General features: G+C 29.6%; 2 protein-coding genes across 2 annotated transcripts; both read right to left on the minus strand.

Moving 5' to 3' along the window:
- Nucleotides 1-898: 898 nt before the first annotated feature.
- On the minus strand, nt 899-8,101 carry LOC119608820 (thioredoxin-2). The gene is made up of 3 exons (XM_037963353.1): nt 7,887-8,101; nt 1,440-1,586; nt 899-1,371 (listed from the first exon to the last, which is right to left on the minus strand). The coding sequence occupies exons 1-3, from the start codon at nt 7,908-7,910 to the stop codon at nt 1,222-1,224; spliced, it is 321 nt and encodes a 106-aa protein (XP_037819281.1). The 5' UTR covers nt 7,911-8,101; the 3' UTR covers nt 899-1,221.
- Nucleotides 8,102-9,573: 1,472 nt separating this feature from the next.
- LOC119608816 lies at nt 9,574-17,886 on the minus strand. The gene is made up of 3 exons (XM_037963350.1): nt 17,876-17,886; nt 11,044-11,789; nt 9,574-10,980 (listed from the first exon to the last, which is right to left on the minus strand). Exons 1-3 carry the CDS (start codon nt 17,884-17,886, stop codon nt 9,704-9,706), a joined length of 2,034 nt encoding a protein of 677 aa, XP_037819278.1. The 3' UTR covers nt 9,574-9,703.
- Nucleotides 17,887-27,638: the final 9,752 nt, after the last annotated feature.

Below are 27,638 nucleotides of genomic sequence, written 5' to 3' on the forward strand. Positions count from 1 at the left end.
TAAATATTTTTTTAATACCGGCTTTATATAAAAGAACATACTCTGTTATAAGTCCTCTTATTTTAGATTTGCTACAAGTATTGTTTTTTTATGAAAATATAATTGTTTGGTAAAAATACTGTTTTTTAACAAAAATATGTTTTTTTTCTTAAAAATACTGGTTTTTGAAAATATCGGTTTTGATCCGTTTGGTTTTTCCAAAATATAGGTTTTTGGTAAAAATAACGGGTTTTCAATAAAAATACAGTATTTTGCTATAAATATCAAAAGTTTTTAGAAAATACCGGTATTTTATTCAAAATAAAGAGTCTTAGTAAAAATATTGGTAAAAATACCGTTTTTTATGAAAAACTTTTTTTAGTTAAAACATAATTTTATGTTAAAATACAAGTTTTTGTTAAAAAAAAAATAATATAGGTTTTTGGCTAAAATACGGTTTTTTTAATAAAATGCTGTTAGAAATTCTGAAAAACCGGTTTTTAATAAAAATAACAGGTTTTAGTAAAAATACTAGTTTGTGTGGAAAATACCGGTTTACCGGTATTTACTAGGACCCTATTCACACAACTCGTTTTGAAAGCACATTCATTCGAAATTGTGAACTTCATATATACAAGGGGTTTCGATTCAAAATACACATTAGCTCCCCAGATTTCAATACACGAATATTGCACTAATAAATTAAAACCCAGATTTTAAACAAATGTAGACATTTATTTTATTTCTTTTCTTTTACAAAATATTCTGTTTAAACGACAAAATTTTCTACTACAAATGCTAAAAAAATGTTGCGATTTTCGTTGAAATTTTTAGATTTATTTAACTATGGTGTCTGTGTAAGTGTAATATTTTGTTTATAAAAATTATATTTATGTGAAAATGGCAAAGCAATACTACATAACTGATTTTACAACAACTTCAATGTCTTTTATTAAGTTTTGGTTTTTATTGTTTTAAGAATGTTATTTTTTCACAACGGATTTTCACAATAATAAACGAAATTTTGTGTAGAATTAAAAAAAAGTAAATAAATTACAAATAAATGTAAACAAAATTTAAAAAAAGAAAAATTATAAAAAATAAGGTATAAATAAAAACTTTAAATCATATTTATATGAATATTTATATTGAATTGGACTATGTGTTAGGGTATTTAGAAGTGTGCTGCGGAGGAGTGTTAAATTATGCACAATTTTTATTATAAATTTATAAAATTTAAATTTAAGCCAATTTTGTGATTGTGTTGGTCAATCTTTCGGCATTGGCACCGGCAAATTCTTCAACCTTTTGCTTGTTCTTGATGAAAATGAAAGTGGGCATGCTGGAGATGTTGTATTCCATGGCAATATCTTCACATTCATCAACATCAACCTGAAATATAATTAAAAAAAGTTCACAACATAAGTTTCAAATTAATTGTGTATAATTTTAAAACTAACCTTGATAATGACAATTTTGTCAACATATTCCTTGGAAAGTTCTTCCAATTTGGGGGCAATCATTTTGCAGGGACCACACCAGGTGGCAAAGAAATCAACTACCACCAATTTTTCACCAGCATTTTCGAGTTGTTGATCGAAATCGGACTGTAAGTAGGGAAAAAGAGAACAATAAACTTATTAAAAAATAATAGAATAAAACAAGTTATTTAACCTAATTGATTGTTATAGTGTTTTGTTATAATTAAATTATTTGCTTTCTATTAGTTTATAATAGATGTAATAAACAATTTTTTTCTATTTAAGTTTATTACTTGTGTGTTTAAAACATGACTTGTATTTTTTCTTAAGTTCACTTGTAAAACGTCTTAACTACGTATAATTTAAGTAATTTGTTGCTTTATGCAGTTGCTGTGTCGTGAGTCATAAATGAAATTATTGATTTACAAAACATTTTGTAAAAGAAATATTAATGACTTTTGGTTGGTAACACCTATAACAATACAATATTTTCTAAGCACTAACTGGGTTAAGAAAAAGGGGAATAGAAGATAAACTTCCCGTTTTATTTACTTGAATGACCTTGAAGTATCAGATTGGTATTTTTCTAATACTGAATGGAATGTGTCATTACATGTCTTTAATTTTTAGAAAGAAAGTATTTGAAATTTAAAAATGCTTTAGTTTATTTGTTGTTTAATGTTTGTATTGTGTTTCTGTATCTTTAGTAATTGAGAGAATAGTAAATTTATTGCATAACAGAGAGAGAGAGAGAGAAGAGAGATTTTACTGTCGCTTTAGTTGCCTGAGTTTGAAGCAATAGACGGAGGTTATCATTACCATATAGTGGAGGATAGACGAAATGATACGGAAAGGGTCTATCCCTTATATTTATTAATTAAGTAAGTAAGTAAGTAAGTAAGTAAGTAAGTAAGTAAGTAAGTAAGTAAGTAAGTAAGTAAGTAAGTAAGTAAGTAAGTAAGTAAGTAAGTAAGTAAGTAAGTAAGTAAGTAAGTAAGTAAGTAAGTAAGTAAGTAAGTAAGTAAGTAAGTAAGTAAGTAAGTAAGTAAGTAAGTAAGTAAGTAAGTAAGTAAGTAAGTAAGTAAGTAAGTAAGTAAGTAAGTAAGTAAGTAAGTAAGTAAGTAAGTAAAGTAAGTAAGTAAGTAAGTAAGTAAGTAAGTAAGTAAGTAAGTCTATAGACTACACTATAGATTAGACTATTGACTTGACTATAGACTAGACTATAGAATAGACTATAGACTATATAATAGACTAGACTATAGACTAGACTATAGACTAGACTATAGACTAGACTATAGACTAGAATATAGACTAGACTATAGACTAGACTATAGACTAGACTATAGACTAGACTATAGACTAGACTATAGACTAGGCTATAGACTAGACTATAGTCTAGACAAAACTACAGACTAGATTATAGAATAAACTATAGACTAGACTATAGAATATACTATAAAATATATTTATTATTTGATAATAACCCATAAGGGTAAGAGTAATATTTTCTTGTTTATTTGCAAAATTTTTTCAAAATGCTCGAGCTTTATACACTAGATACAATTAACACTTTTGTGTCCACCAGTAAGTTAATTTTTATAATATTAATTTAGTTAATAGTTAATACTATAATGAAGTTAATTTATTTTTATTTCATAACATTATCTTGACAACAGTTCAAAAGTTTAAGCTTTCTTTATTAATAAAAATATAATAAATTAATATTCAAATAACTATCTTCTAACGTTTTATTAAAAGCCTTTAGAGGATTCGCTTAAAATATATGCAATTCTAATAAGAATAACATGCAACTTAAACCCTAACGCATACATAAACTATTAATAATTCATTCCACCAAACACCCCCTTTGGAGAATAAGTTTGAATATTATCGCCAGGCTATAAAATTTAATCTGCTATTTTATGCTCAAAAGGTATATTTTAGTTTAGAGACAAAAAAGACACACATGTAAAAATAAATAACTAATATATGTATGTATAAAGAGTTGTTGTCATTTGGTAAATAACACACTTTTTTTCCTTATCAGTCCAATCCAAAAAAAAATATAAAAAAATCCTAATAACAATATGGTTATTTAGATGGTGTGATGATGGGTTGGTTAGTTGGTTTTATATAAATATTTAACTTCGGGGTAAAAAAAACAAACCCCTTTTGGTAGTTATAGACTTTTTTCTGTGTTTGAGTAGTTGGTCTATTTAATAAAAGGTTTGGTTTATTTTTAATAATGGCTAATTTTTACCTTTAATCATGTATTCATGCTAAAAACCACAGCGGGTTTTTCGCTTTTCACTACCATAAAAATTAAAATTAGAGTAAATATGAATAAAGTGAATGTCATGCTATATATACCAACATGCTATATATACCAACATTAACTGAACTAGAACTGAACTAGAACTGAACTAGAACTGAACTAGATCTGAACTAAACAGAACTAGAACTGAACTAGATCTGAACTAGAACTGAACTAGAACTGAACTAGAACTGAACTAGAACTGAACTAGAACTGAACTAGAACTGAACTAAACAGAACTAGATCTGAACTAGAACTGAACTAGAACTGAACTAGAACTGAACTAGAACTGAACTAGAACTGAACTAGAATTGAACTAGAACTGAACTAGAACTAAACTAGAACGGAACTAGAACTAAACTAGAACTGAACTAGAACTGAACTAGAACTGAACTAGAATTGAACTAGAACTGAACTAGAACTGAACTAGAACTGAACTAGAACTGAACTAGAACTGAACTAGAACTGAACTAGAACTGAACTAGAACTGAACTAGAACTGAACTAGAACTGAACTAGAACTGAACTAGAACTGAACTAGAACTGAACTAGAACTAGAACTGAACTAGATCTGAACTAAACAGAACTAGAACTGAACTAGATCTGAACTAGAACTGAACTAGAACTGAACTAGAACTGAACTAGAACTGAACTAAACAGAACTAGATCTGAACTAGAACTGAACTAGAACTGAACTAGAACTGAACTAGAACTGAACTAGAACTGAACTAGAACTGAACTAGAACTGAACTAGAACTGAACTAGAACTGAACTAGAACTGAACTAGAACTGAACTAGAACTGAACTAGAATTGAACTAGAACTGAACTAGAACTAAACTAGAACGGAACTAGAACTAAACTAGAACTGAACTAGAACTGAACTAGAACTGAACTAGAATTGAACTAGAACTGAACTAGAACTGAACTAGAACTGAACTAGAACTGAACTAGAACTGAACTAGAACTGAACTAGAACTGAACTAGAACTGAACTAGAACTGAACTAGAACTAGAACTGAACTAGAACTGAACTAGAACTGAACTAGAACTGAACTAGAACTAGAACTGAACTAGAACTGAACTAGATCTGAACTAGAACTGAACTAGAACTGAACTAGAACTGAACTAGAACTAAACTAGAACTGAACTAGAACTAAACTAGAACTAAACTAGAACTGAACTAGAACTAGAATTGAACTAGAACTGAACTAGAACTAAACTAGAACTGAACTAGAACTGAACTGAACTAGAACTGAACTAGAACTGAACTAGAACTGAACTAGAACTGAACTAGAACTGAACTAGAACTGAACTAGAACTGAACTAGAACTGAACTAGAACTGAACTAGAACTGAACTAGATCTGAACTAGAATTAAACTAGAACTGAACTAAAACTGAACAAGATCTGAACTAGAATAAAACTGAACTGAACTAGAATAAAACTGAACTAGAATAGAAATAGAACCGAACTGACCTAGCACAAAACTAGAACTGAGCTAGAACTGAAGTAGAACTCTACTAGAACTAAAACTTTTTAAATTAAACACCTAGATACTTTTATTCAATTAAATTGAATAAATTAAAAATTGGCAATAAAAAATATCAAACATCAAATAACATATTGCTTTTGTTTTAAATATGGCCTTTTTGTATAAATATTTGCATATTTCTATATATTTATTGTTTTTTTTTATAGATATTTCTTTGTTTAATTTTATTTTAGAAATTTTTGGCTAAACATTTAAATGATGATTGCATATTTATTTCTAAAAACAATAATTATTTCATTATTATGTATAAATAAATCATTTAAAAAATTGTAGCTATTTTTTTCTTAAAAGTTTTTTCATGAGTCATTGATTACAAATATTTTTTTGTATGCTAAGAAGAAACCAGGTTTAATTTGAAAAGTTAATAACAAATTAGTCGCATACAAGTAAAAAACGAAGCAATGAAATCCAAACAATATGACTAATATAGGAAATAATTAATATAAAAAAAATATTAAATTGTAAAAAAAAAATTTAATTTACAAATTCAAAAGTAGTAGAAGAATTTTAAAGTTTGTTATTAAAAGCTAAAATTTGTCATTTAAAATTATGAGCTATTAAGTGGATGTTGTGGTTTTCACTCTCGCTCTTAATTTCTTTGAATCTGTTATTTTTGTAATTAAAATACAACTTTTACTTAACATTGAAATAAATTCTCTACAAATATGTTTTAATAGTCATGGAAAAAAGTAAAATTCCTTGAATTTATTTAAAATTAAAAAAAACCTGAGAAGCCCATACTTATTAATACATATTTCTAAAAATAAAAGCGTTGCGGTATTCCATAAAATATGAATCTACATTTAAATTCTATAGAGATTTCGATCGTTATTGAAAAAAAAAAACCCGAGTTTTTCATATTCCTGGAAATTTATAATTTGATTTTTATAATTCTCTGCTGAACTTTTGCTATTTTTTCTTTTTTATATTAAAAAAAGTTCTGCTATTTTTATTTGTATATTTGTACTTCGATATTATTATCAAATATTAAGTATTTTAATAAAAATGTGTGTTTATATAGTGAGAGAGCTGTAGATTGTTTGGTTCTTATCAAATTTGTGCATAATTATTATCTGTAATTGAGGTTAGTAAACCACTATTGACCCAAAAAAAGTAAATTCTAGACAAATTATACCCTATTCATAGATTGTAAAAATAACCACCTCAGAACCATGAAATCACTTTATGTAGATATAGAGTGAAAGCAAACATTATAAAGCCGCTGATTATCATATATGAACGCTATAAAGGCATCGCGATTAGTTCACACTCCTTTTAGTTGATTTTGTTATTAACTGAACAAGAAAGGAACTAAACTAGAAGTGAGCTAGAACTGAACTAAACTAGAATTGCACTAGAACTTATTTCATTAACCTTTGCAAATGACCACCAAATAAAACATATCAAATGTTATTAAACTATGACCACTATGTTGCCATAGAAAACCTAAAATAGATTTTTAATAAACCTACATAAGTATTATGTAATCTAAAGTAACAAATACCTCTTTTAGTTTAAAGATAAACAATACATATTTTCAAAAGTAAAAGTAATAACATTTTCATGAAAATTTTGACATTTTCTTTGTTAAAATACAAATTTAAAGTTTTAATTAGCACAATTCTTTAATAAATTATACAAATTAATCATTTTATTATAGAAAATTTCTATTTTCTTCATAAAAATCCTTTAAAACTAAAAATTTTACAAACTAACGTTATTTTTCTTTTGTTTTGCCTTTATATGACTCACCCTGTTACCAAAACAACTTATCTCTCGGTTTTTTTGTCAATTCATGCTCTCTCTTTCTCTTTGCATTATTAACAACAATAATGAACATTAAGCAAAGCAACCACTTTGTTAATTATTAAGTTATTAAAGTAAAGAATTTGTTAAAGATTTTGCCATGATTAAGAATTCATTTAATGGAAATTTTAAAATTCTTGAATGGAATATTTGGACAAACAAGCAAAAATACAACAACTATAAATCTTAACAAACAAAATAATAAAATTTGTTTGTGAAAAAAACCCACTTTCTATACATATAGAGATGATATCATGCGGTCGGTGTTTGCAGCGCTAGACTACAACTAAAACACTTGTGATATTGGCAGGCAAATTACAAATATTATTAAAATTAATTTTTTTTAACAAAGTTGTAATAATCAAATAAAACATAGCACACTCTACACATATAAAAAAATATTGATAAAGGTTGGCCAAGCAGCCATCAAACGACCGACACATTGATTACTTAACTACACATCGTACGTCTGTCACTTTTTTTTATATTTTCCCACATGTCCTAATTTTTAAGCAAATCATGTCAAACTATAGAAAAAAGGGTCATTTTATATAGAAAACACGTCATTCTTAATACTTTTTTCATAATAGATTTTTTGCACTTGCCAACTTAGAGTGTAGATTTCTTTCACATACATTATTAATTTATCAATTTTATTCAACACATTTTAATTTTGTTCACAAGTTCCCAGTTTTTTTTTTCTCTAGTGTATTTAATTTGCCTGTTACGAGTTGTTGTTTTTGTTTCGGTACATACCTTGCTCTTGACAGCGTAAACCATGTTGTTTTTGTTGATGGAATTTAAATGCTTTTTAGAAAATATTTACTTGTATCGAGCGGAGTATTTGCGACAACCACACGATTTAACTTGTATTTAACTAATGCCGCTATTTAATAATATTCCTAAAAAGTAAAGAAAGATACAGAAAAAGAAACACACGCTAATGACATTCGTACAAATAGCGAAAGAGAGGAGCAAAAGTAAAATCCACTAAATTCATAAAAGAGATAATAAATAAGGAGAGGCATAAAATAAACATGACGTACTAAATAACAGGGTTGTAGTTAACAACACTAACATGTTTTATTGTAAAAGATAAAATAAATTTAATAAGTTTAAGGTTATAATTTGGGTTGAAGATAATATTATTAACCTAAATAATTATTAAAATTATGGGTCAGAGATACAAGCCGATGCAAAATGATTTTAGGTCGGCGGCGGCGGCTTATATTAGAAAATATCGGCGGCGGTTAAATTGCCGGCTCAATTTAACTTTTTCTTCAGAAATTGACCTTATAAGCGTTTATTATATTGAAAAATCTCTGTATAATAGTCTGTTATATAGAAACCTGTCTCTATATAAGTTTTTTCTGTAGAAAATGGACATTGTTATAGTAGTTATCACTATTTTAATATTAGCACAATATTGTGTGGCAACTCTTTTGAATTTGCCATAAGAATTTAAAATAGTGGCAACTCTGTTCAAATTGGTGAAATTATTTTCTGAAAGACATGTGCGATTCCAATTTTTATCAGCGGCTACGTTTAAGCTGGCCTAGCCTTTGAGCCGAAAGAAGTCGGCGGCGGCGCGGCTTGCTAAATATTACCGGCGGCCAGCCGCCGCCGATTTGAGCCGTCTCGGCTTGTATCTCTGTTATGGGTTTATGCATTTTGTTGTTAATAAAATAAATAAATGTTTGTTTGACATATCTGTGTTTAACATAACAACCCAGCAACCCTTTGTGAAACGTGGTTCAATCAACTCTATTCGAAAGTCGAATTAAAGAATCCTAATGATACGAGTTATTATTTGCTGGGTTGCGGTTTATTAGAACAAATTAGTCGACTTTATCTTTGAAATAACTGTCCTATAAATCGACTTTCGAACAATTTACTTTGATTTAAAAAAAGTCGATGTTTTTATAGGAAATTTTGTAATATAAAATTCGGAAAAAGTTAAAAGCCAATATTGAAAAAGTTCTAAAAGTAAAAAAGTGGATAATTTCAAAATTGTTAAAAGTCTGAAAGTCGACTTTTCAGAAATTGCAAAAAGTCGAGAAGTTTGTTTGAAATATAGAAGCCAATTTGGAAAGACGATTAAAATAATACTTATCACAAGCCTAACATTATTATTTGCTGGGTTATTGTAATTGTGAATGATTGTCTTTTGTTTAGATAAAAGTTGAATTTTACGTGTTTGACAGCTGAGTTTCTTGTCTCATAGACAGGAATAACAGAGTTGTAATTTCCAAAAGAAATCATAAATTTAGCAAACACTCAAACCAAATAATATTTAAAAAATATATTTTTATGTTTCAAATACAGGTGGCACTTAAGCCAGTAAATGTTTGCAAACAGTAAAGCGCCAAACAATCTTTTAATACATAATTCAAAACTTGAAGGTATGTTTTCTAATCTTAAATAAAATCAAAATTTTTTAAACTTTTTATCAGTAATAATTTTTTTTATTTTTTCCCAATTTAACATTCAATGCCAACAAAAAAGAAGAATAGACGAAAAATATTTCTTAAATATTAAATAGAATAAAATTCTTTACGTTCGTTGCCTTAAAACTAATGAGCATAAGTGTGACAGGGTGGTGGACCGGCCATTAAACTAGTACCGCGTGTATTCATTTGATCATAACTATACGACGAAGCATACGAAGATGAAGGCGAGCCATTGTAGTCATAAAGCGCAGTGGAATGGGCCTGTGAGGCGTTTGAGGGTCCTGTATCATAGTAGTTATTAAGTGTGGCATAACTGTTATTATTACTAGGGGGTCCAGTAGCCAGGGGAAAATAATTGTTAGTAGAAGGATTATAGTCGTAATCATAACTATTAGCTGTAGTGGAATTATGGGAGGTGGTGTCCATATGAAATTTTTCTTTAGTTTTTTCCTGTTTGGTGCGTGTTGCGCTGGCATAGTAACAGTTATCGTAGTTGTGGCTGTTGGTTTCAACTGATCTATTATGCGAGTGCTGGTAAAGGTGGGAAGGCTGCTCATTTGTGTTTACTTTGGAGGGTTTAGTTTCCGCTATTGCCTGTGAAGACTCCATGATATGAGGATAATGTTTTAGCTCTGAATAGTTTATGAATTCTGGTTCATTATTAAGCACTTCGGGGAGCGCGGCAGCTGCTGCGGGCTGTCTAGGGGAGTATTTTAAATCTGCATAATTAATGAATTCAGACGTTTCTGTTGTATGGCTAGGATAAGGTTGCTTTAGCTCTGGAACCTGCAGCTCTAGATTAGCATTATGTGTGCTTAAATGTCGGGAGCTTAAGGAGGCTGTTGCTGCTGGAGGTGGCGGGTGTAAATCATAGTCATAGTTTGCTGTTAAGTTTGTATTAAAGTTGGAGATGCCATCACAGTTATTATTGTAGCACAAAGAAGATTCCGAGCCATAACCTGAGGCCGCTGTGGTGTGATAATGATGATAGGACATTTTAGCGGGTTCCAGAGTTTCGTTGGCATAATGTGTTACACTGTTTACAGCAGAGGAGGGGGAAGTGTTGCAAGAGTGTAACGTCTGATCTGCGGCGGTTTTAGGGGAAGGAGCCATAGCTGCTGTAGGGTTATTCAAAGAAGTATGATGATATATGGGATAATTATAGGTGATATGCTGATGATTAACGGTTAATAGGGCTGTGGGTTCACATTTTGTATTCGAACTTTCACTGCTGCTCTGGTAAATATTATGTGTATGTGTGTGTGTATAGTTTTGATGAGGTACCGAGGCAGTTAATGATTCATAATGATGCAAGGGATTGCTATAGTTTAGACTTGATGTATTATTTAAAGGTTCTATAACACAGGTGCATTGTGAACGGGTGGTACATTTGTTGCAAGCTGGGGAATATAAAGGGAAACATTTAATAATATATATTTTAGTTATAGGGCAAGGAAACTTACTATTGAATTGATATATTTCCAAGGCTGCTGTATGTGACATGGCATTTGTGGTTTTAGTGGAGCGTTTTAATACTTTATTTAGAAAAGAGCTGTGACTTTTCATTTGCCTTAAACTGGAACTCAAGTTATTAACCAGAGAAGACTTTTTACCTGTCGCTTTACTGGTAACCGCTGTAGAGTTTCTGCTTACTAGGGATACTCTACCAAACGCTCTCTTCGAAACACTGGAATTCTTAGGTTCTGGCTTAGGATGATCATGTACTCCTTTGGCTTGAAAGAATATGGCATTAGTAGAATGCCGCCAGAAGTGAGTGACCGGATAACCACAATGACCACGACAGGGTTTGATTTCAAGTCTGCCTCCTCTACAGGTCTTATTGGGACAGGCCTTGCCTTCCTGCTTTCTTCTAGCTTTATCACATATGGCCGGCCTTAAATTAATTCTATTGCCATTCGAGAGGGTGCAATTTTGTGAGCAGACCAAAACTCCTAAACAACTTTTCTTTAAAATGTTAACATTATGATTGTTGGTATTGCGCATGGCCCAACCGGATATATGTTTTTTGGCCTCCTCATTACTAAGGGGATATATAAGACGTACATGACCGTCGGTCCATTCATTAAATTCATCAAAATCCGATTCATTTACTTGCGGCACAACAGCATCATTGATATCCCAATCCCTCTTCGATCTATGGTTCATATTCAGTTGCTGCTGTTTGCGGGAATTGAAGCAGTAGGCATTTCTGTAATAAAGTATGGATTATTTCAGATTTCTTTCTTTTAGTTTTATTAAACAAAAATAGTTCATACATATCACGAAATATTCATTATTTTGTAATTTTTACAGTTTTGGTTATTAAAATCAGCTCAACTTCTTAGAATTGTATTTTTGTCTAAGTTATGTTTTGAAAAAGTTTTAATTTTTCTCTTAATTGCTAATAAAAATCTACAGTTACCTTTTAAATACCTTTCTTAATATCTGAAATTCAATATTTTTTATTTTAAAACCTCATTTTGAATTCAAATTTCCGGTTTAATTTCCTATTTTAAACCTAAAAACTAAATCTAATTTCAATAATTTTCTCAAAACTGTTTAAGTTAAACATTTATTACAGTCATAATAATAAGTGTCGAATTTTGTTTAAAAATTATATTCAAAATTTAAAAATTTCTATAAATATCGCTTGAATTTAACCTCTAAAATATCCCATAACAACTTAAAGCTTGAATTACTTATATAAAGAGATTCTGAGATAAATTTCTTTAAAATCCAAAAACAAACTTGTTCCTCAAATATTTCCAAACTTAAACTTTACTATTTATGACTTAATTTTGCTTTCTAGAAAAGATTTATGTTTTCCACTGGCACACTTTTTAGGGGCCTAAAGTTAATACCACCTATTATTGCTATTGTTTCCCAAATTATAATTGGCAATAAAACTCACTCACTCTTTTTCCCGCAACCTAGTGTTGATTTTCAATTAAAACTATCTCAACCAGAACACTAAACGTTTCCATACAAATAATATTGATTTCCTTAACACACACAAAAAAACTGTTTAAATTTAAATAATGCTGATGTTACCACTAATGAAAGTGATTTGATTTTAAAGAAAAACCCCATGATATCTTACAAATAACACACCTAAATAATCAATTTGAAACTTTTCGAAAAGAAAAAAATCCATAAAATTTATTTTATTATTGATACTTGGAAGTCAGCAGGTTATTGTTTTGTTGTTGTTTTTTTATTAGGACCACATGAATATTCGAGTCTTAGTGTGGTCTACATATAAATCTGAGCATTAATAACTCTAATAAAAAAAGTTGTGATTTAACACAAATTTTCTCAGCTTTTTTCTTTAATAGACTAGAGTTTTGTAGGTGATTATTCTAATGTTCTTGGGGGTTAACAATGTTACCAGATTGATTTGCAAAAAAAATTTCCAAAATTTAAGCTACAAGTGAAAACTTACTTACACAGAGTTACAGATCTATCAGAATTGTTAAAAGTTCGATTTTTACTTTTGGAATTTTCTTTATTTGGCGTTATGTTAAGAGAATTTCTTGATCTAACTAGTTCTCTTACAAATTCTGGTTATGTATTGTAATAATAGGTAAATTTTCCTACAAATCCCATTAACTTTTGCCCGCTTCAGATATTTTTCTTCCCAGTAAATTGAGTTCATTCCCCAAAGAATCCTAAATTATGAAATTTGGTTAAACTTTAATTACTGGCGCCAGCTTGTTCTTATAGCGAGTCTATGTCTTTCGATTATAAAAGCTTGGTCTATAAGCTTGGCCCAACTTCTGTACAAATCCAAATAACTTTTGATCACCTATGTTGACCACATTTTTAGCCCCATTTCCTAGGAATTGTAAATCTCAGTAACTAGCTTCAACTTGCTCCGTTAGCGGATCTGATTATGGACGACGATAGCTTGCCATGTTGTTTACAAATTCTATAAACTCCTTTCCACCAACATTGATCCTTTCCCCAATAAATTGAAATTATCCCTTAGAGGAACCCTTATTCGGCATTTTCTTTAAGAGAACTTAGCGTTCCAACTCGCTCTTTTAGAGATTCTAACTATAGTTCATAATAGTAGCCGAATTTTTGTACTAATCTTATTAACTTTTGACCACCCTTGTTGACCCCTTTTGTTAGGAATTAGAGTCATTCCTCAAAGATTACCGAAATTGGGAAAAAATCTAAATCTTTTAGCGAATTTGATTATGGACTAGCTTGCCATGTTGTCTACAAATTCTACTATATTTATTCCACCTACATTGATCCTTAACCCGGTAAATTGAAGTCATCCCTTAGAGAAACCCAAATTGGGCAATTTCATTATATTAAGCTTTGTTAAGAGAATTTCTTGTTTCAACTTACTCTCTTAGAGATTCTGACTATAGTTTATAATAGAAGATCAACTTCTGTGCAAATCATATTAACTTTTGACCACTTATGACGACCCTATTTCCTGAAAATTGAAGTCATATCCTTCAATGATTACCGATATTTTGCAATTGGAAAAAAATCTCAGTAACTAGCTTCACCTCCCTCCATTAGTATATCTGATTATGGAACATAATAGCTTGATATGTTGTCTACAAATTCTATGATAGAGATCTATCGATCCTTTCGCCTGTAAACTCAAGTCATCCCTTAGAGAATCCTAAATTTTACAATTTCTATAAAAGGTGCCCTGTTAAGAGAATTTCACTTTTCGAATCACCCTGTTCAATATTTATACTATTGATTCCAATATCAGGCAACTCTCTCTACAAATTCCATTAACTTTCATTCGGCTACAATGATCCCAATCCCTTATAATTAAAGTCATCCCTCAGAGATTACTAAATCGCAAAAGATCTTAATAACTAATTTCAACACGTTCGGTTAGCGGATTTAATAACTATGGATTGTAATAGTCGACGACACTCCCCACAAATTCTATTTACTTTTTTCCATCCATCTTAACCCTATTCTTTGTAAATTGCATTAGAAATACCGAAATTTCCAAAAATCATAGTCTGGCAACTCCTTAACTATTTATAACACTTAACGGTTACATTCATAAGAGTTACTTTAAGACCCTACTTAAGAGAATCCCTTTAAAAATCCAATTTAAGTGTGTGGTTTTTGACTCACTGGCTCACTCACGGTGTTTATTATTGTTTAAATTCGTTTAGCCTTCTTTTGGTGGCGTTAAAATCTTTTGTTTATTTTATAATCCCATCGTGTTGTTTTTGTTATTGTTGTTGCTGTTGTTTAGTATTTAATTAATGTTTCTATTTTGTCAATGTTTTTTTCCAACATGTAATCTTTAAAAAAAAACCCAATCTTTAAATAAGGCTTTCTTTCTTCTTCTTTTACTGCCTTTCAAACACTCTAATGTTGTTAGTTACTTTCTTAGTGTTGTTGGTCATTTGTTTTTACATATATTTTTTCTCACATTTAGTATTGTAGTTGTTGTTGTTTGTGTGGCTGATAGTGTGTCATATAGTTTAGTCGTTTCGATGATCTTTATAAACATTGAACATAATAAGTTTGTCACCTACAAGATGATCATCATCAGCATCAGCATCCATCTATTGTTTTGTACTCTTCGGTCCTTTCTTTTTGTTGTCTTGTGTTGTCTTCTTAACCTTTAGGCCTTTTTTTATATTTTTGACAACAAGGTATTAGAGATACTACAACTTTATTGTTTTGTTTTTGTTGTGTTTTGGTTTGTTTTGACATCATTATAATGTTTGTTATCAATGAGTAAATTATGTTTTCGTGTTTTTATTATGGATATTTTTTTGTTCTGTTGTCCGATAGAGTTAATAGTTTGTTGTTGTTTTGGAAAATCTATTCTTTTAACTGTTTTTTAAATGCGTGCGTGTGGTCTAGATATTTTGAGTTTCTATTATCGTTGTTTTTTTTTATTATTATTATTAAGAGATTTATTGAATTGTAGGTGTTTGTATGTTTTTATTAAATTGTTTGGAAAAGAAAATTAGAAATTAAAATTGGTAAATTGAAATGTCTATCTCTTTTTATTAGTTTTATTTTAAATGTAAAAGAAAATGCAAATTGTTAAATTTGTTTAAAGAAAATAACACAAGAAAGGCTACTGTTACTGCCAAAGTTATTTAAGTTGAAGTAGTAGACCCTATTTTGTAAAAATCTAATAACATATTGATCTTCTACATGGACACTATTTCCTGAATATTCAAATAATCTCAAATTACGGAAATTGATATAAATCTTAGTAATTACCTATAACTCATTCTTTAAAACATTCCTATGGACTATGGACTGCAATTGTTGATCATGTTATATACAAAACCTGTTAACTTTTGAACGCCCATGTTGACCCTATTCCTTATTAATTGCAGTAATTCTTTAGAGGACTTTATATCTAGAGTGCTCTGTTAAGAGAATATGTTTATTCTATTCGCTCCATTATAGATTATAACTATAGTTTATTATTATAAGTCACCTACTAAACAACTCCTATTAATTTCTAACCTCCCACTTTGAACCTAATTCCTCAGAGAATCTCTAATTTCAAATATTAGAAAAAAGCTTAATTAGTTTCTACGTTCCGTTCCGTAACGAATCAGCTGTTTTCTTTTTGGCTTACGTAAGTCTGTGTAAGCCTTTAGTTAGATCGTGAAATTGACGTTGTCATTTCGTATGGAAAACACGAATCAGCTGATTCCTCACGGAACGGAACGTAGAAACTAAATGAGCTCTTAACAAAGTTTTGTTCGTCCATGTTGAGTCAGTTCCCTGTAAACTGGAATACTTTCACAGGAATTCTTAAATTTCAAAATTGTCCCAAAAAACCGAAAACCTAAAAATTAAGCCGATTTAACCAATAAAAACCTAAACATGTTTAGTTAAAAGTGGAATTTTAATTTAGAAAACTGTTGTCGGTCCACCTTGAGTCAGTTCCCTGTAAACTGGAATATTTCCACAAGAATTATATTTCAAAACTTTCGCAAAAAACTAAAATCTAAAACTTAAGCCGATTTAACCAATAATCCCCTAAAATTTATTAAAAATTCTCAATTTTATTAAAATTTCAGATTTGAAATTTCATATTATTTGGTGAAATTTCGCATTTTTAGTGAAAAATCACATTTTTAGTTAAAATTCACATTTTTATATTTCAAAATTGAAATTTGAGTGAAAAATCAAATTTTTAGTGATTTCTTTGGTGGAAAATCGAATTTTTAGTGAAAAAATTCACAAAATTTTGTTTTTATGAAAAATAAAATTTTTATGAAAAATTCATCTTTTAGTGAAAATCGCATTTTTAGTTAAAATTCGTATTTTTTGTAGAAAATCAAAATTTTGGTAGAGAATCGAATTTTTTGTGAAAAAATTCACATTTTTGTGGAAAATCGAATTTATGTAAAAATTTAAATTTTTCGTGAAATTTTAAATTTTTAGTGAAAAATTCACTTTTTAATGATAAATCGCATTTTTAGTGAAAATTCGCAATCTTTGTGGAAAATCGAAATTATAGTAGAGAATCGAATTTTGAAAATACAATTTTTTGTGAAAAATCGCAATTTGTTTTATACAAAATTCTCAATTTTATTAAAATTTCAGATTTGAAATTTCACATTTCAATATCACTTTGGTAAAAATTTAAGATTTTGGCGGAAAATCGAATTTTTAGCGAAAAAATTCACATTTTGAGGAAAATCGAATTTATGTGAAAATTAAAATTTTTCGTGAAATTTTAAATTTTTAGTGAAAAAATTCACTTTTTAGTGATAAATCGCATTATTAGTAAAAATTCGCCATTTTTGTGGAAAATGGAAATTTTGGTAGAGAATCGCATTTTAGTAAAAAATCTAATTTTTAATCTAAATTCGAAATTTTTGTGAAAATTTACATTTTTGTAAAAATTACATTTTTAGTGAAAAAATCTGACTTTCTAGTAAAAGAATCGCGAAGTTATATCGGTATTTTCAGTGAAAATATAGAATATTTAGTGAAAATTTATGTCAAAAAATTTTGAGTTTTAATGAAAATTTGAATTTTTATTGAAATTTAATTTTTAGTGAAAATTCGAGTTCTTTAATATTGATCAATTATGAAACGGATTCTTGATTATGGAAGTAAACTAATTTTGGGTTTAAAAACGAAATAAATCCAAAAGAACAGTTGCGACGGCAATTATAAGTTTTCCAGAAATATCTAATGATCTTAACAAGACCAGAGAGTTTATTCTGATGGATTTGGATTCTGGTATTTTTAGTCCACAATTTCCTTAGAAAAAGTTTTTAATTTCAAACTATTGTTTAAATAATATTGACTTACAATATAACCATATTTCTGTTGATCACAGCAACACCTTCAAATCCATTCAATTTGTTAGTTAAAACTTTAAGAAGTTACTTTCTTTTAATTTCAATTTTCAAATTTTTTGATAAAAATATTAAAATATTCTCAATTTTTTGCTTTTTATGCTCTTAACTTAAATAATATTTTTTTTTGTATTATTAACAATAATTTTAATAATTTTTATAATATTAAATGTCACACACACACAAAACTTTTAAATTAACGTTTAGCCATCTTTTAATTCTGTTATAAAACTTTAATTATAAAGATTTTTCTTAACTAGATTTTTTTCAAATATTAAGCAAATTGTTTTGTATTGTTTATAAATAGTTAATTGTTTAAATTGTTTATAATTATTATGTGGCGTTACTAAACAATAATCCGTTGCACGGGTTAAAACCAAAACAGCTTTTGTGATACTAATACGTAAATCCCATACACTTAACGGTTACTTTGGGAGTAAAATGTATGAAAACAAGCAGAACTAAAACAATAGGAGACTCCACCTACAAAACAATGCAAACAAAAAGAAGAAATAAAAAAACTAAACAAAAAAAAACTAAAACTAAACAAAAAAAAAATTTAATACTAAAGACCATAAAACAAAAAAAAAAATAAAACAAATAAACCAGAAGGAGTACAAATACTCAACAAAATTTTTGCCATATAACCAGCCACCCGCATAAACTTTGTATAAAGAACGACAGACAGAGCTGAGTTTCAAATTCAAAGAGAGAGAGAGAGAAAGAGCAAGAGCAAGCATCCAACATTAAATTCCGACAAAACTCCAATTCCGTTACATATCCAACTAACTCCAAACCCCTTAAACTAAACAAAAAACATTAATGTCTATAGCATACAAAGCAAGCTAGCATGCACTAACAAGTTTAAACAAACTAAACATAAACAAGCAACACAACACACATACATAAGCACAAGCACAGGCCAAATATAACAGTAAACAGTCAAAGCTGTTTTGTGATTGGTCGGATAAAAATTTGAAATGCATTGTTAACAGGAATACACACATACATGTGTGTGTTAATTATGCTCATTGAAATACCAAGAGAAATTGCTTTGAAGAGTCTGTGGGAGAGAGTTAAATAAATTGTTAGAGAATTAACAAAAAAAAAAAAAAAAATACTCGAAAATTCCTGGTGGTAGTTTATTAAAACATATTTTTTTTAATAAATTTAATTGTTATTTTTTATTAATGTTGTAGTGGTTTTAATTAAATTTATATTGAAATCTGGTTTTCAATTGGAAATTTTTTCAATTTAACTTTTTTTGGTTAAATAATGCCTTTTGAAACAGTTTTTTCATATATTTCTAGTTTTCACTCCCCCTAATAGCCGGGGTTGGATAATAGCTATACATAACTAAAGTAAATATTAAAAAAAAACTTTGAAAACTAATTTTGTCACTCATTTTACTAAAAAAATGCAATATAATTAATAAACATTAAATTCAAATTTCTTAAAGTTTTCATTTAAAGTCTTTTAACATCCCTGCTTTTTTTGTTAAATTTTATTTTATTTAGTTTTTGTTCATTAATGTCTTTTGTAGATAATTACTAATGTTTATTTCTTATTGATTAATTTCATTCATTTTTGTTTGTTAGAGACAAACAAAAAACACTAAATGATAAAATGTGTTAAAGATATCAAACTAACAACAACAAAATTTCACAGAAAATAGCTAATATAATGAAATACCTTAACAATGTTAATCCGCACTAAGACCCTAAAATATTTTGAAAGATTTGAGCAGTTTAGGTTTAAGTAAAAGTTTGTAACGGTCAAGACTAAAATTGAACTTTGTTGTACCTCTCTAACGTTGGATTAAAGTTAATCTGTTGACTAGTCTATTGACTAGCCTATAAACAAGTCTATAGACTAGCGAACGGTTTAGAACTGAACTAGAACTGAACTAGAACTGAACTAGAACTGAACTAGAACTGAACTAGAACTGAACTAGAACTGAACTAGAACTGAACTAGAACTGAACTAGAACTGAACTAGAACTGAACTAGAACTGAACTAGAACTGAACTAGAACTGAACTAGAACTGAACTAGAACTGAACTAGAACTGAACTAGAACTGAACTAGAACTGAACTAGAACTGAACTAGAACTGAACTAGAACTGAACTAGAACTGAACTAGAACTGAACTAGAACTGAACTAGAACTGAACTAGAACTGAACTAGAACTGAACTAGAACTGAACTAGAACTGAACTAGAACTGAACTAGAACTGAACTAGAACTGAACTAGAACTGAACTAGAACTGAACTAGAACTGAACTAGAACTGAACTAGAACTGAACTAGAACTGAACTAGAACTGAACTAGAACTGAACTAGAACTGAACTAGAACTGAACTAGAACTGAACTAGAACTGAACTAGAACTGAACTAGAACTGAACTAGAACTGAACTAGAACTGAACTAGAACTGAACTAGAACTGAACTAGAACTAGAACTAGAACTGAACTAGAACTGAACTAGAACTGAACTAGAACTGAACTAGAACTGAACTAGAACTGAACTAGAACTAAACTAGAACTGAACTAGAATTGAACTAGAAATTAACTAGAACTGAACTCATGGGAAACTGTATACAAATTCTAGATCATTGGAGGTCCTTTTATCGTCCAAAATTGAGGTCCAACATTAGCTTCAATTCAATATAGTTTTATGGGTTAACATCAGAAGTAATTCAATGATTTTGTAGTCCATTATTAGATTCAACCGCCGGTTTGTATTAGCTTTGATTAATAGTTGTTTTGCAGTTCCACCTTAGCTTGAATTATAGGTATTTTTGTGGTTCAACATTAGCTTCAATTGAATGTGTTTTTGTAGTCCAGCATTACCTTCAATCGATGATTGTTTTGAAATCCACATTTGGTATACTATTGTGGTTCAAAGCTAGCTTCAATGGAAGGTCATTTTGTAGTCCAACTTTAGCTTAAAAATCTGTCTCCAAATCGTTTTAAACGTTTTCTCAAACATGTAGTATAACTTTTATTCGTTATTTAACAAATACTTTTTAACAATCAGTTTCATATATTTTATTTGGATTATAACTTGGCTTTAACAAATGCCATTAAAAACCCCCCCAACAAACCGAAAGAAAAAACTCCAAAACTAGAGAGAAAAAAAGCTGTTAATCTTTACGACCGCCCAGTGTGAACACCAATTAATTGCGTAAATTACCCAAGATTATGACGATGCCACACGAGTCACACTTTGTCTAAGCTAGTTTAGATTTTGGATAATTTATTTAAACCAAAAAAAGAAAAAAAAAAAAAAAACACCAAAAATATTTAACATTCGTAATGAAGAAGAGTTAAACAAAAAATCAAATTCATTACAATTTGATTAATTTATGGCGTCAGTATCATTGACAGGCATTAGTCATGTTAAAAGCTAAAAGAAGACGAAAAAAAAAAAAAAGAAAATTATTCAAACTCAACTAGACCACACGTAGTTCAAATAGATCTTTAGTATAATAATGAATTTATGTTTGATTGAAAATAATAATAGTTTTTGGTTTAAGATAAATATAGTTTTCTTTCTATGGGTTTAAGGCAAAGATGGCAATTTTGCAATTTTAGTTTTTATCAGCAGCTGCTTACTAATAAAACAAATATTATTAGTATTCTTCTGCTAGTTGGCTTAACATTCTAATCAATTTTCTACTGATGTTATCAAATGTTATAGTGTTTTGCTGTCGTTATTTTTCATTAATTCCGTTTACACATTTTGTCACCCGTATAAATATTTCGATTCGTTTTTTTTTTTTTGCTAGAAGCTAAAAATGTTTCTTTTTGTGTTTCCCGTTGGCTGATCTACCTTTTGCCCATCCGTTAAATACTAATGCCTCCATGATGTTGTTGATGATTTGAAAATATACGTTACTTACTTATTATTTACACAAATACTTACTTTCGTACGTATGTATGTGACATGTCAAGTGTAAAGTTTTCAAAATGGTAGAGTTTATAAGGTTTTTTAATAGTTTTCAGCATTTCCTGTTATAATAGTGAATAAAAATTAAAAAAAGAGTTGGTTTAACCATCTTAATTAGAGTCTCATAATTTAATTTATATTCCCGGTGACCATTTTTTTCTTATTCAGTCCACATCTTTAACTGACAACCAACGAAGCATTTAACTTTCATTTGGATTAGTATTCAAACATTTGGAAAACCAATTGTCTGCGTTTTTAACCAATTGTTTGTAGTTATTTAAACGGTTTTTAAGACTCTAGACTTTGGTAGCTTAAAAAAAGGGAAATATAAGTTATTTGAAATGTTTGTAACTGGTAAAAAGGTTAGATTATACTGTTACCAATTCGACCTTAATAGCCTCAATTATAGTCCTACGTCAGCTTGTTGTGAAGATCGTTTTGTGCTCCAACATTAACTCTAATTGAAGAGTCTTTCGTAGTGCAACATTAGCTTTCATGGGAGCTTGTCTAGTGGTACAACATTAGCTTTAATCGAAGGTCGTGTTGTAATCCAACATTGAATGTATTTTTGTAGTCCAATCCAGCATGATTTGAAGATCATTTTGTGATCTAACATTAGCCCTAATTGAAGATAATTTTGTAGTGCAACAATAGCTTCAGTGAAAGCTTCTGTAGTGGTCCAAAATTAGCTTAAATCCAAGGTCGTGTTGTAATCCAACATCAGAATGTATTGAATGCCTTTTTAAAATCCAATTCAGCTTGATTTTAAAAGATGTTTTGTAGTCCAACATTAGCACTAATTAAAGATCACTTTGTAGTGCAACATTCGCTTTCGTGAAAGCTTGTCTAGTGACCCAACATTAGTATCAATCGAAGGTCGTGTTGTAATCCAACATTAGCATGAAATGAATGTCTTTAGATTCAATTGGAGGATCTTTTGTGGTTCAACATTCGCTTGAATCGAAGATAATTTTGTAACTCAACATTATCTTTAATTTAAAGTCCAACAATCAACAATTGAAGGCCTTTCTGAAGTTCAACTTTAACTTCAATTGAAGGATATTTTGTGCTACAACATTAGCTTTAATTGAAGATCGTTTTGTAGTCTAACAATAGCTTCTATTAAGAGTATTTTTGTAGTCCATCAATCAGCAATTTATGGTCTTTTTGTCGTCCAATATTAGCTTTAATAGAAGATAGTTTTGTAATGTAATATTAGCTTTAAATGAGGAACTTTTTAAGTTCAATATTAGCACCAATTAAAAGTAGTTTTGTAGTACAACAATCAATAATTGAAAGACTTTTTGTAGTCCACCATTAGCTTCAATTGAAGAATAGTTTGTGGTTTAACATTAGCTTCAATAGAAGATAGTTTTGTGGTCCAACATTAGCTTCAAATGAAGTTCTGTATTAGCTTGAATTAAACGTATTTTTGTAGTCCAACAAAAGCTTCAATTGAAGATATTTTAGTAGTGTCTTTGTAGTTCAACATAAGTCTCAAATGCTAGGCGTTTTGTAGTACAATATTAGCATCAATTCGTAGTCTAATTATAGTACAACATTTAAAAATTGAAGGTCATTTGGATCCAACATTATCTTCAATCAAAGATCATTTTGTAGTTTAACATTAGAATGCAATAAATGTATTTTTGTAGTCAAACATTAGCATTAATCGTAGGTGTCTTTGTAGCCGTTCAGTAGCTTTGATCATAAGTCTGTATAAAGTGCAATATGGGACCTAATTCTTCTTCTTCTGTAGATCATTTTGCCATGGGTCTTGATCGCTTCTAACTTCTTTCAATTTATGCATTTGTCATTTGAATTAAAAATTTTTTAAAAGTTTACTTCTAGTACCTTAAATTTTACATAAATTATTTGGAAAACAAACATACTTCTGTTCATCGGATGTACTTACTCATTCTTCTCTTACTTACAACAAAAAAAAGTAATTTTCTGTTTTTTAGTTAACTTTTAAATAAATTCACATGTTTTTCATAAATGCGGGCTGATCAGGTGAAAAGTTTTTTCTTTCATTTCAACATCATTTGTGGCCACATTTACATTAATTTGGCTTTAGACATTCATTGTTCTTAAACTTGCGTACGATCGCGTACCGTTTTTTGCTAATATAGCTTATTTGTTAGTGTTAGTGAGCATTATTTTAATTATGATATCGTCCTGATTGTTAGTAATTCCTGTAATTGTTTTTGGAAAAAAAGAAGCCTATTTAATGGGTTCGTTAAATTTTGATATTATGTTGGAGTAAGGGAGAAATGAGAAAGTATCAAAGGCTGGCATGGCTGGCAGTTTTGTAAATAAACTCTAGTATATATTCTGATTATTCAGGTGAAGTAATTTTGGAACTAATCGTAGATCTTTTGGGTTCCACTTTGTCCATGATCATTGATCTAATTTAGCATCGATCGTAATTCCTTATGAAGATCAAAGAGGTTTTAATCACAGGTCTTTAAGCTTTCCAACATTAGCTTCAATGGTGCTAGCTTCATTTGTAGATCAGTATGTGATCTTACAATACCTTCGATCGTCGGACTTTTATACAGTCTTACATTAGCTTTAATAGTTGATATCTGTGTTATGTAACATTAGCATTTTAAGTCCAAGAATGGCTTTGATCGCAGATCTATAAATAGTCCAATGTCAGCAGCTCTCTTAACTTTATTCGTAGATCTAACATTAGCCTCGATCGTAGAAATTTTTGTTATCTAACATTGGCCTCATTAGTGAACTTTTTGTAGTTCAAATTCGCAAGTCATTTTAGGGATCAATACTAGCTTCAATCATAATACTTTCTGTAGTTCAAGATGAGCTTTCATAGCAGATCTGTTTAAAAAGTTGGTCTAAGAATAGATTCGACCGTCGACCAAGTTAAGCTCTAATATCGGATCTATAGTCTAAATATAACTAAAATTTTCGGAATTTATGAAGTCCAATTTTAGCTTCGATCGTTAGTAACTGTGCTATATAAGATTGGCAAAAGTTGTAGAACTTTTTTTAGTCCATGACTGGCTTTGATCTTAGTTCATGAAGATCGAAATAGCTGCGATCGTTGTAGTATATGTAGTCCAAGTCTTTGTGAAGATCAATATAAGCGTCAATCAAAGGTCTGTATGTAGGTCGTTATGTTAGACCACTTAAGCTTTGATCGTCGGAACTTATAAAGTTCAACATTAGATTTGATCGTTAATAACTGTATTAACAGTTGTAGAACCTTTTGTTATCCATGACTCACTACGATTATATATCTTTAATAATATCTGCGATCGTCGATCTATATATAGTTCAACAATAGCTTCTATCACAAGTCTTTGTGAAGATCAATATCAGTTTCAATCTTTTACAGTCCAAGATTAGCTCTAATCAGATTTGTATGTGGTCTAACTTAAGTTTCGATCATAGTTCTTAAAGAAGTTGGTCCAAGAATATCTTGGATCGTCGATGTAATACAACATTTGCTTCGATCGTATATCTTTGTGAAGATCATTAGTTAGCTCTAATCACAGGTCTTTATGTAGTCTAAGATCAATGCTAATCAATGATCTATATGTGGTCTAACATTAGCTTCGAACGTCGGAATTTATAAAGTCCAACATTAGCTTTGATCGTTGCTAATTGTGTTATAGTAAGATTACCAACAGTTGTAGATCTTTTTGTAGTACACGAATGGATTCAATCGTAAGTGTTTTAGAAGTCCAATAATAGTTTCGATCGTTGACCTATATGTAGTCCACCAATAGCTTCGATCGTTGATCTGTATGTGATCTAACATAAGCTTTAATCGTAAGATTTTATTAGTCAAAAGCTTCAATCCTAGATCTTCTAAGAGACTTATATTAAGTTTTAATTGAAATAATCACTATATAAAATATTCCGTTTGATTAACACAATACTAAATATTTCCTTTATAATGCCAAGCACGTGCCCCCACTTTACAAGCGTCTAAAAGTCCTTAACTAAAACTCTAAACATTCAAGCCACGTAAAATCCAAAGTAAGACAAACTCAAAAAATCATATGGACGACAAAATATTTTTACAAGAAATTTACAGCCTCCTCCAGCATAAAACCAGCAGATATACGAACATCTGCTTACAACGCAACGTCAACGCTAACGTCGTGCTATAGTACAGAAATGTAAGGAGTAAAGGAGAAGTGAAGGGATTTCATGTTTATAACACAATACAAGAAGTAAAAATTAATTGTTGTTTGGTGTGTGCTTCCTTCCACCTGTTAACAGTGGCAACAAAACTCAACTCTGGAATATTAAAGACATGAATATCAAGTAGCGCACGCGCTATAGCGAATGAAATCAAAAGTGTGTGTTTTTGTTAATGATAAAAATAGATTTTATTTATTTTAAACTTGTATGAGAAAATATAGAGAAACTCCTGTATTGGTCTTCCTTTTTTATAACATTAAGTGCTTAATAACAGTTTGTTTAACTCTAATCAATGATTATTAACTTTAAGCTGATATGATAAGTGATGGTTTAAAACTGCTAGTTGGGCTTAAATAGCAGCTATTTGAACATAGTATTAAATGGAACAGTAGCCACAACTATTTGCAATTCTTATCTGTCTGTGCTGAGACAGGTCTTAAAGAAAATAAAGGCATAAATCCTTATATATGATGATCAGTTATTACCAGTTATATGCGGGATTCCCTGATAAAGTTTTACAGAGTTAACCGGGTGGTCCAATTTAGAACTAAATTAATTTTGTTTCTCTCTATCCCCTTATACAATTATTAAAACTAGGCCCATAAATTCTATGTTTTCAACGGGAAACTTTAAAATAATTAAAGACTCAAGACTCAATACACATGTGATTATTTTAGTTTTGATTTCATTTTGATTATAGAGCCACAACAAATTAAAAATGTTTAATATTAAACAAAAAAATTTAAACTGATTAAATTTTGTTCAGCAAGTCATAAAAGTCAACGTTTGTTTGTTTAAGGGCTTATCTTAAGGCTAACCATTCGGACTATTAAGAAAATATATAAATTAAATTGTTGTTTTTTTAAGATTTTGTATCTTTAGGGTTGTGTGTATGTGTGTGTGTTTTTAAGGCTTAACTTCTTTTGCTCCAAAATGGAAAGAGTAATGGTGAAGTTCTCCACAATTGTTTGGTATGTTTTGGCTTTTTTTTTGTTGATTTTTAATTTGAACATCAAATTTGAAACATTGCTTTTGTATACATTGTCTTTGGAACTTGGATTTATCAGGGAAAGTTTAGAAATTTTGATTTAAGATGTGGTTTGCAACATTGCTAATGTTGCTATGTAGTTGTAGTTGAACTTTAGCTTTAATCGTGTCACTTTTTGAAGTTCAACTTCAACTTAATTTGTAGATTTCCCTGTAGTCCTACTACAGTTTCAATTGTAGGCCACTTAGAGTTAAATTTCCGTGTCAATTATTTGTCTTTTTGTAGTTCATCTTGATCTTCAGTCAAAAGTAGTTTTGTAGTCTGCGCTTTAGGTTTAATCGTTAGTCTTTTTGTAGTACAACTTTAGCTACAATTTTAAGTATTTTTGTGGTTGAACTTTAGCTTTAACTCGGAGTCTCATTGCAGTTCTGTATGAGCTACAATAGCGGTTTTAAAGCTCAATATTTTTTGTCTTTTTGTAGTTTATATTTTTAGTTACAACCGCAGCTGTTCTTGTAGTTCAACTTTAGCCTCAATCGATAGTTTTTGTGGTCCCACTTTAGCTTTGATATGCTGCTATATTTTCTATATAATTGTAGTCTAAC

The sequence above is a fragment of the Lucilia sericata genome, unplaced genomic scaffold, assembly GCF_015586225.1.
Source record: "Lucilia sericata isolate MDLA Ls3-8-SP2 unplaced genomic scaffold, ASM1558622v1 Contig000883F_arrow, whole genome shotgun sequence".
NCBI lineage: Eukaryota > Metazoa > Arthropoda > Insecta > Diptera > Calliphoridae > Lucilia > Lucilia sericata.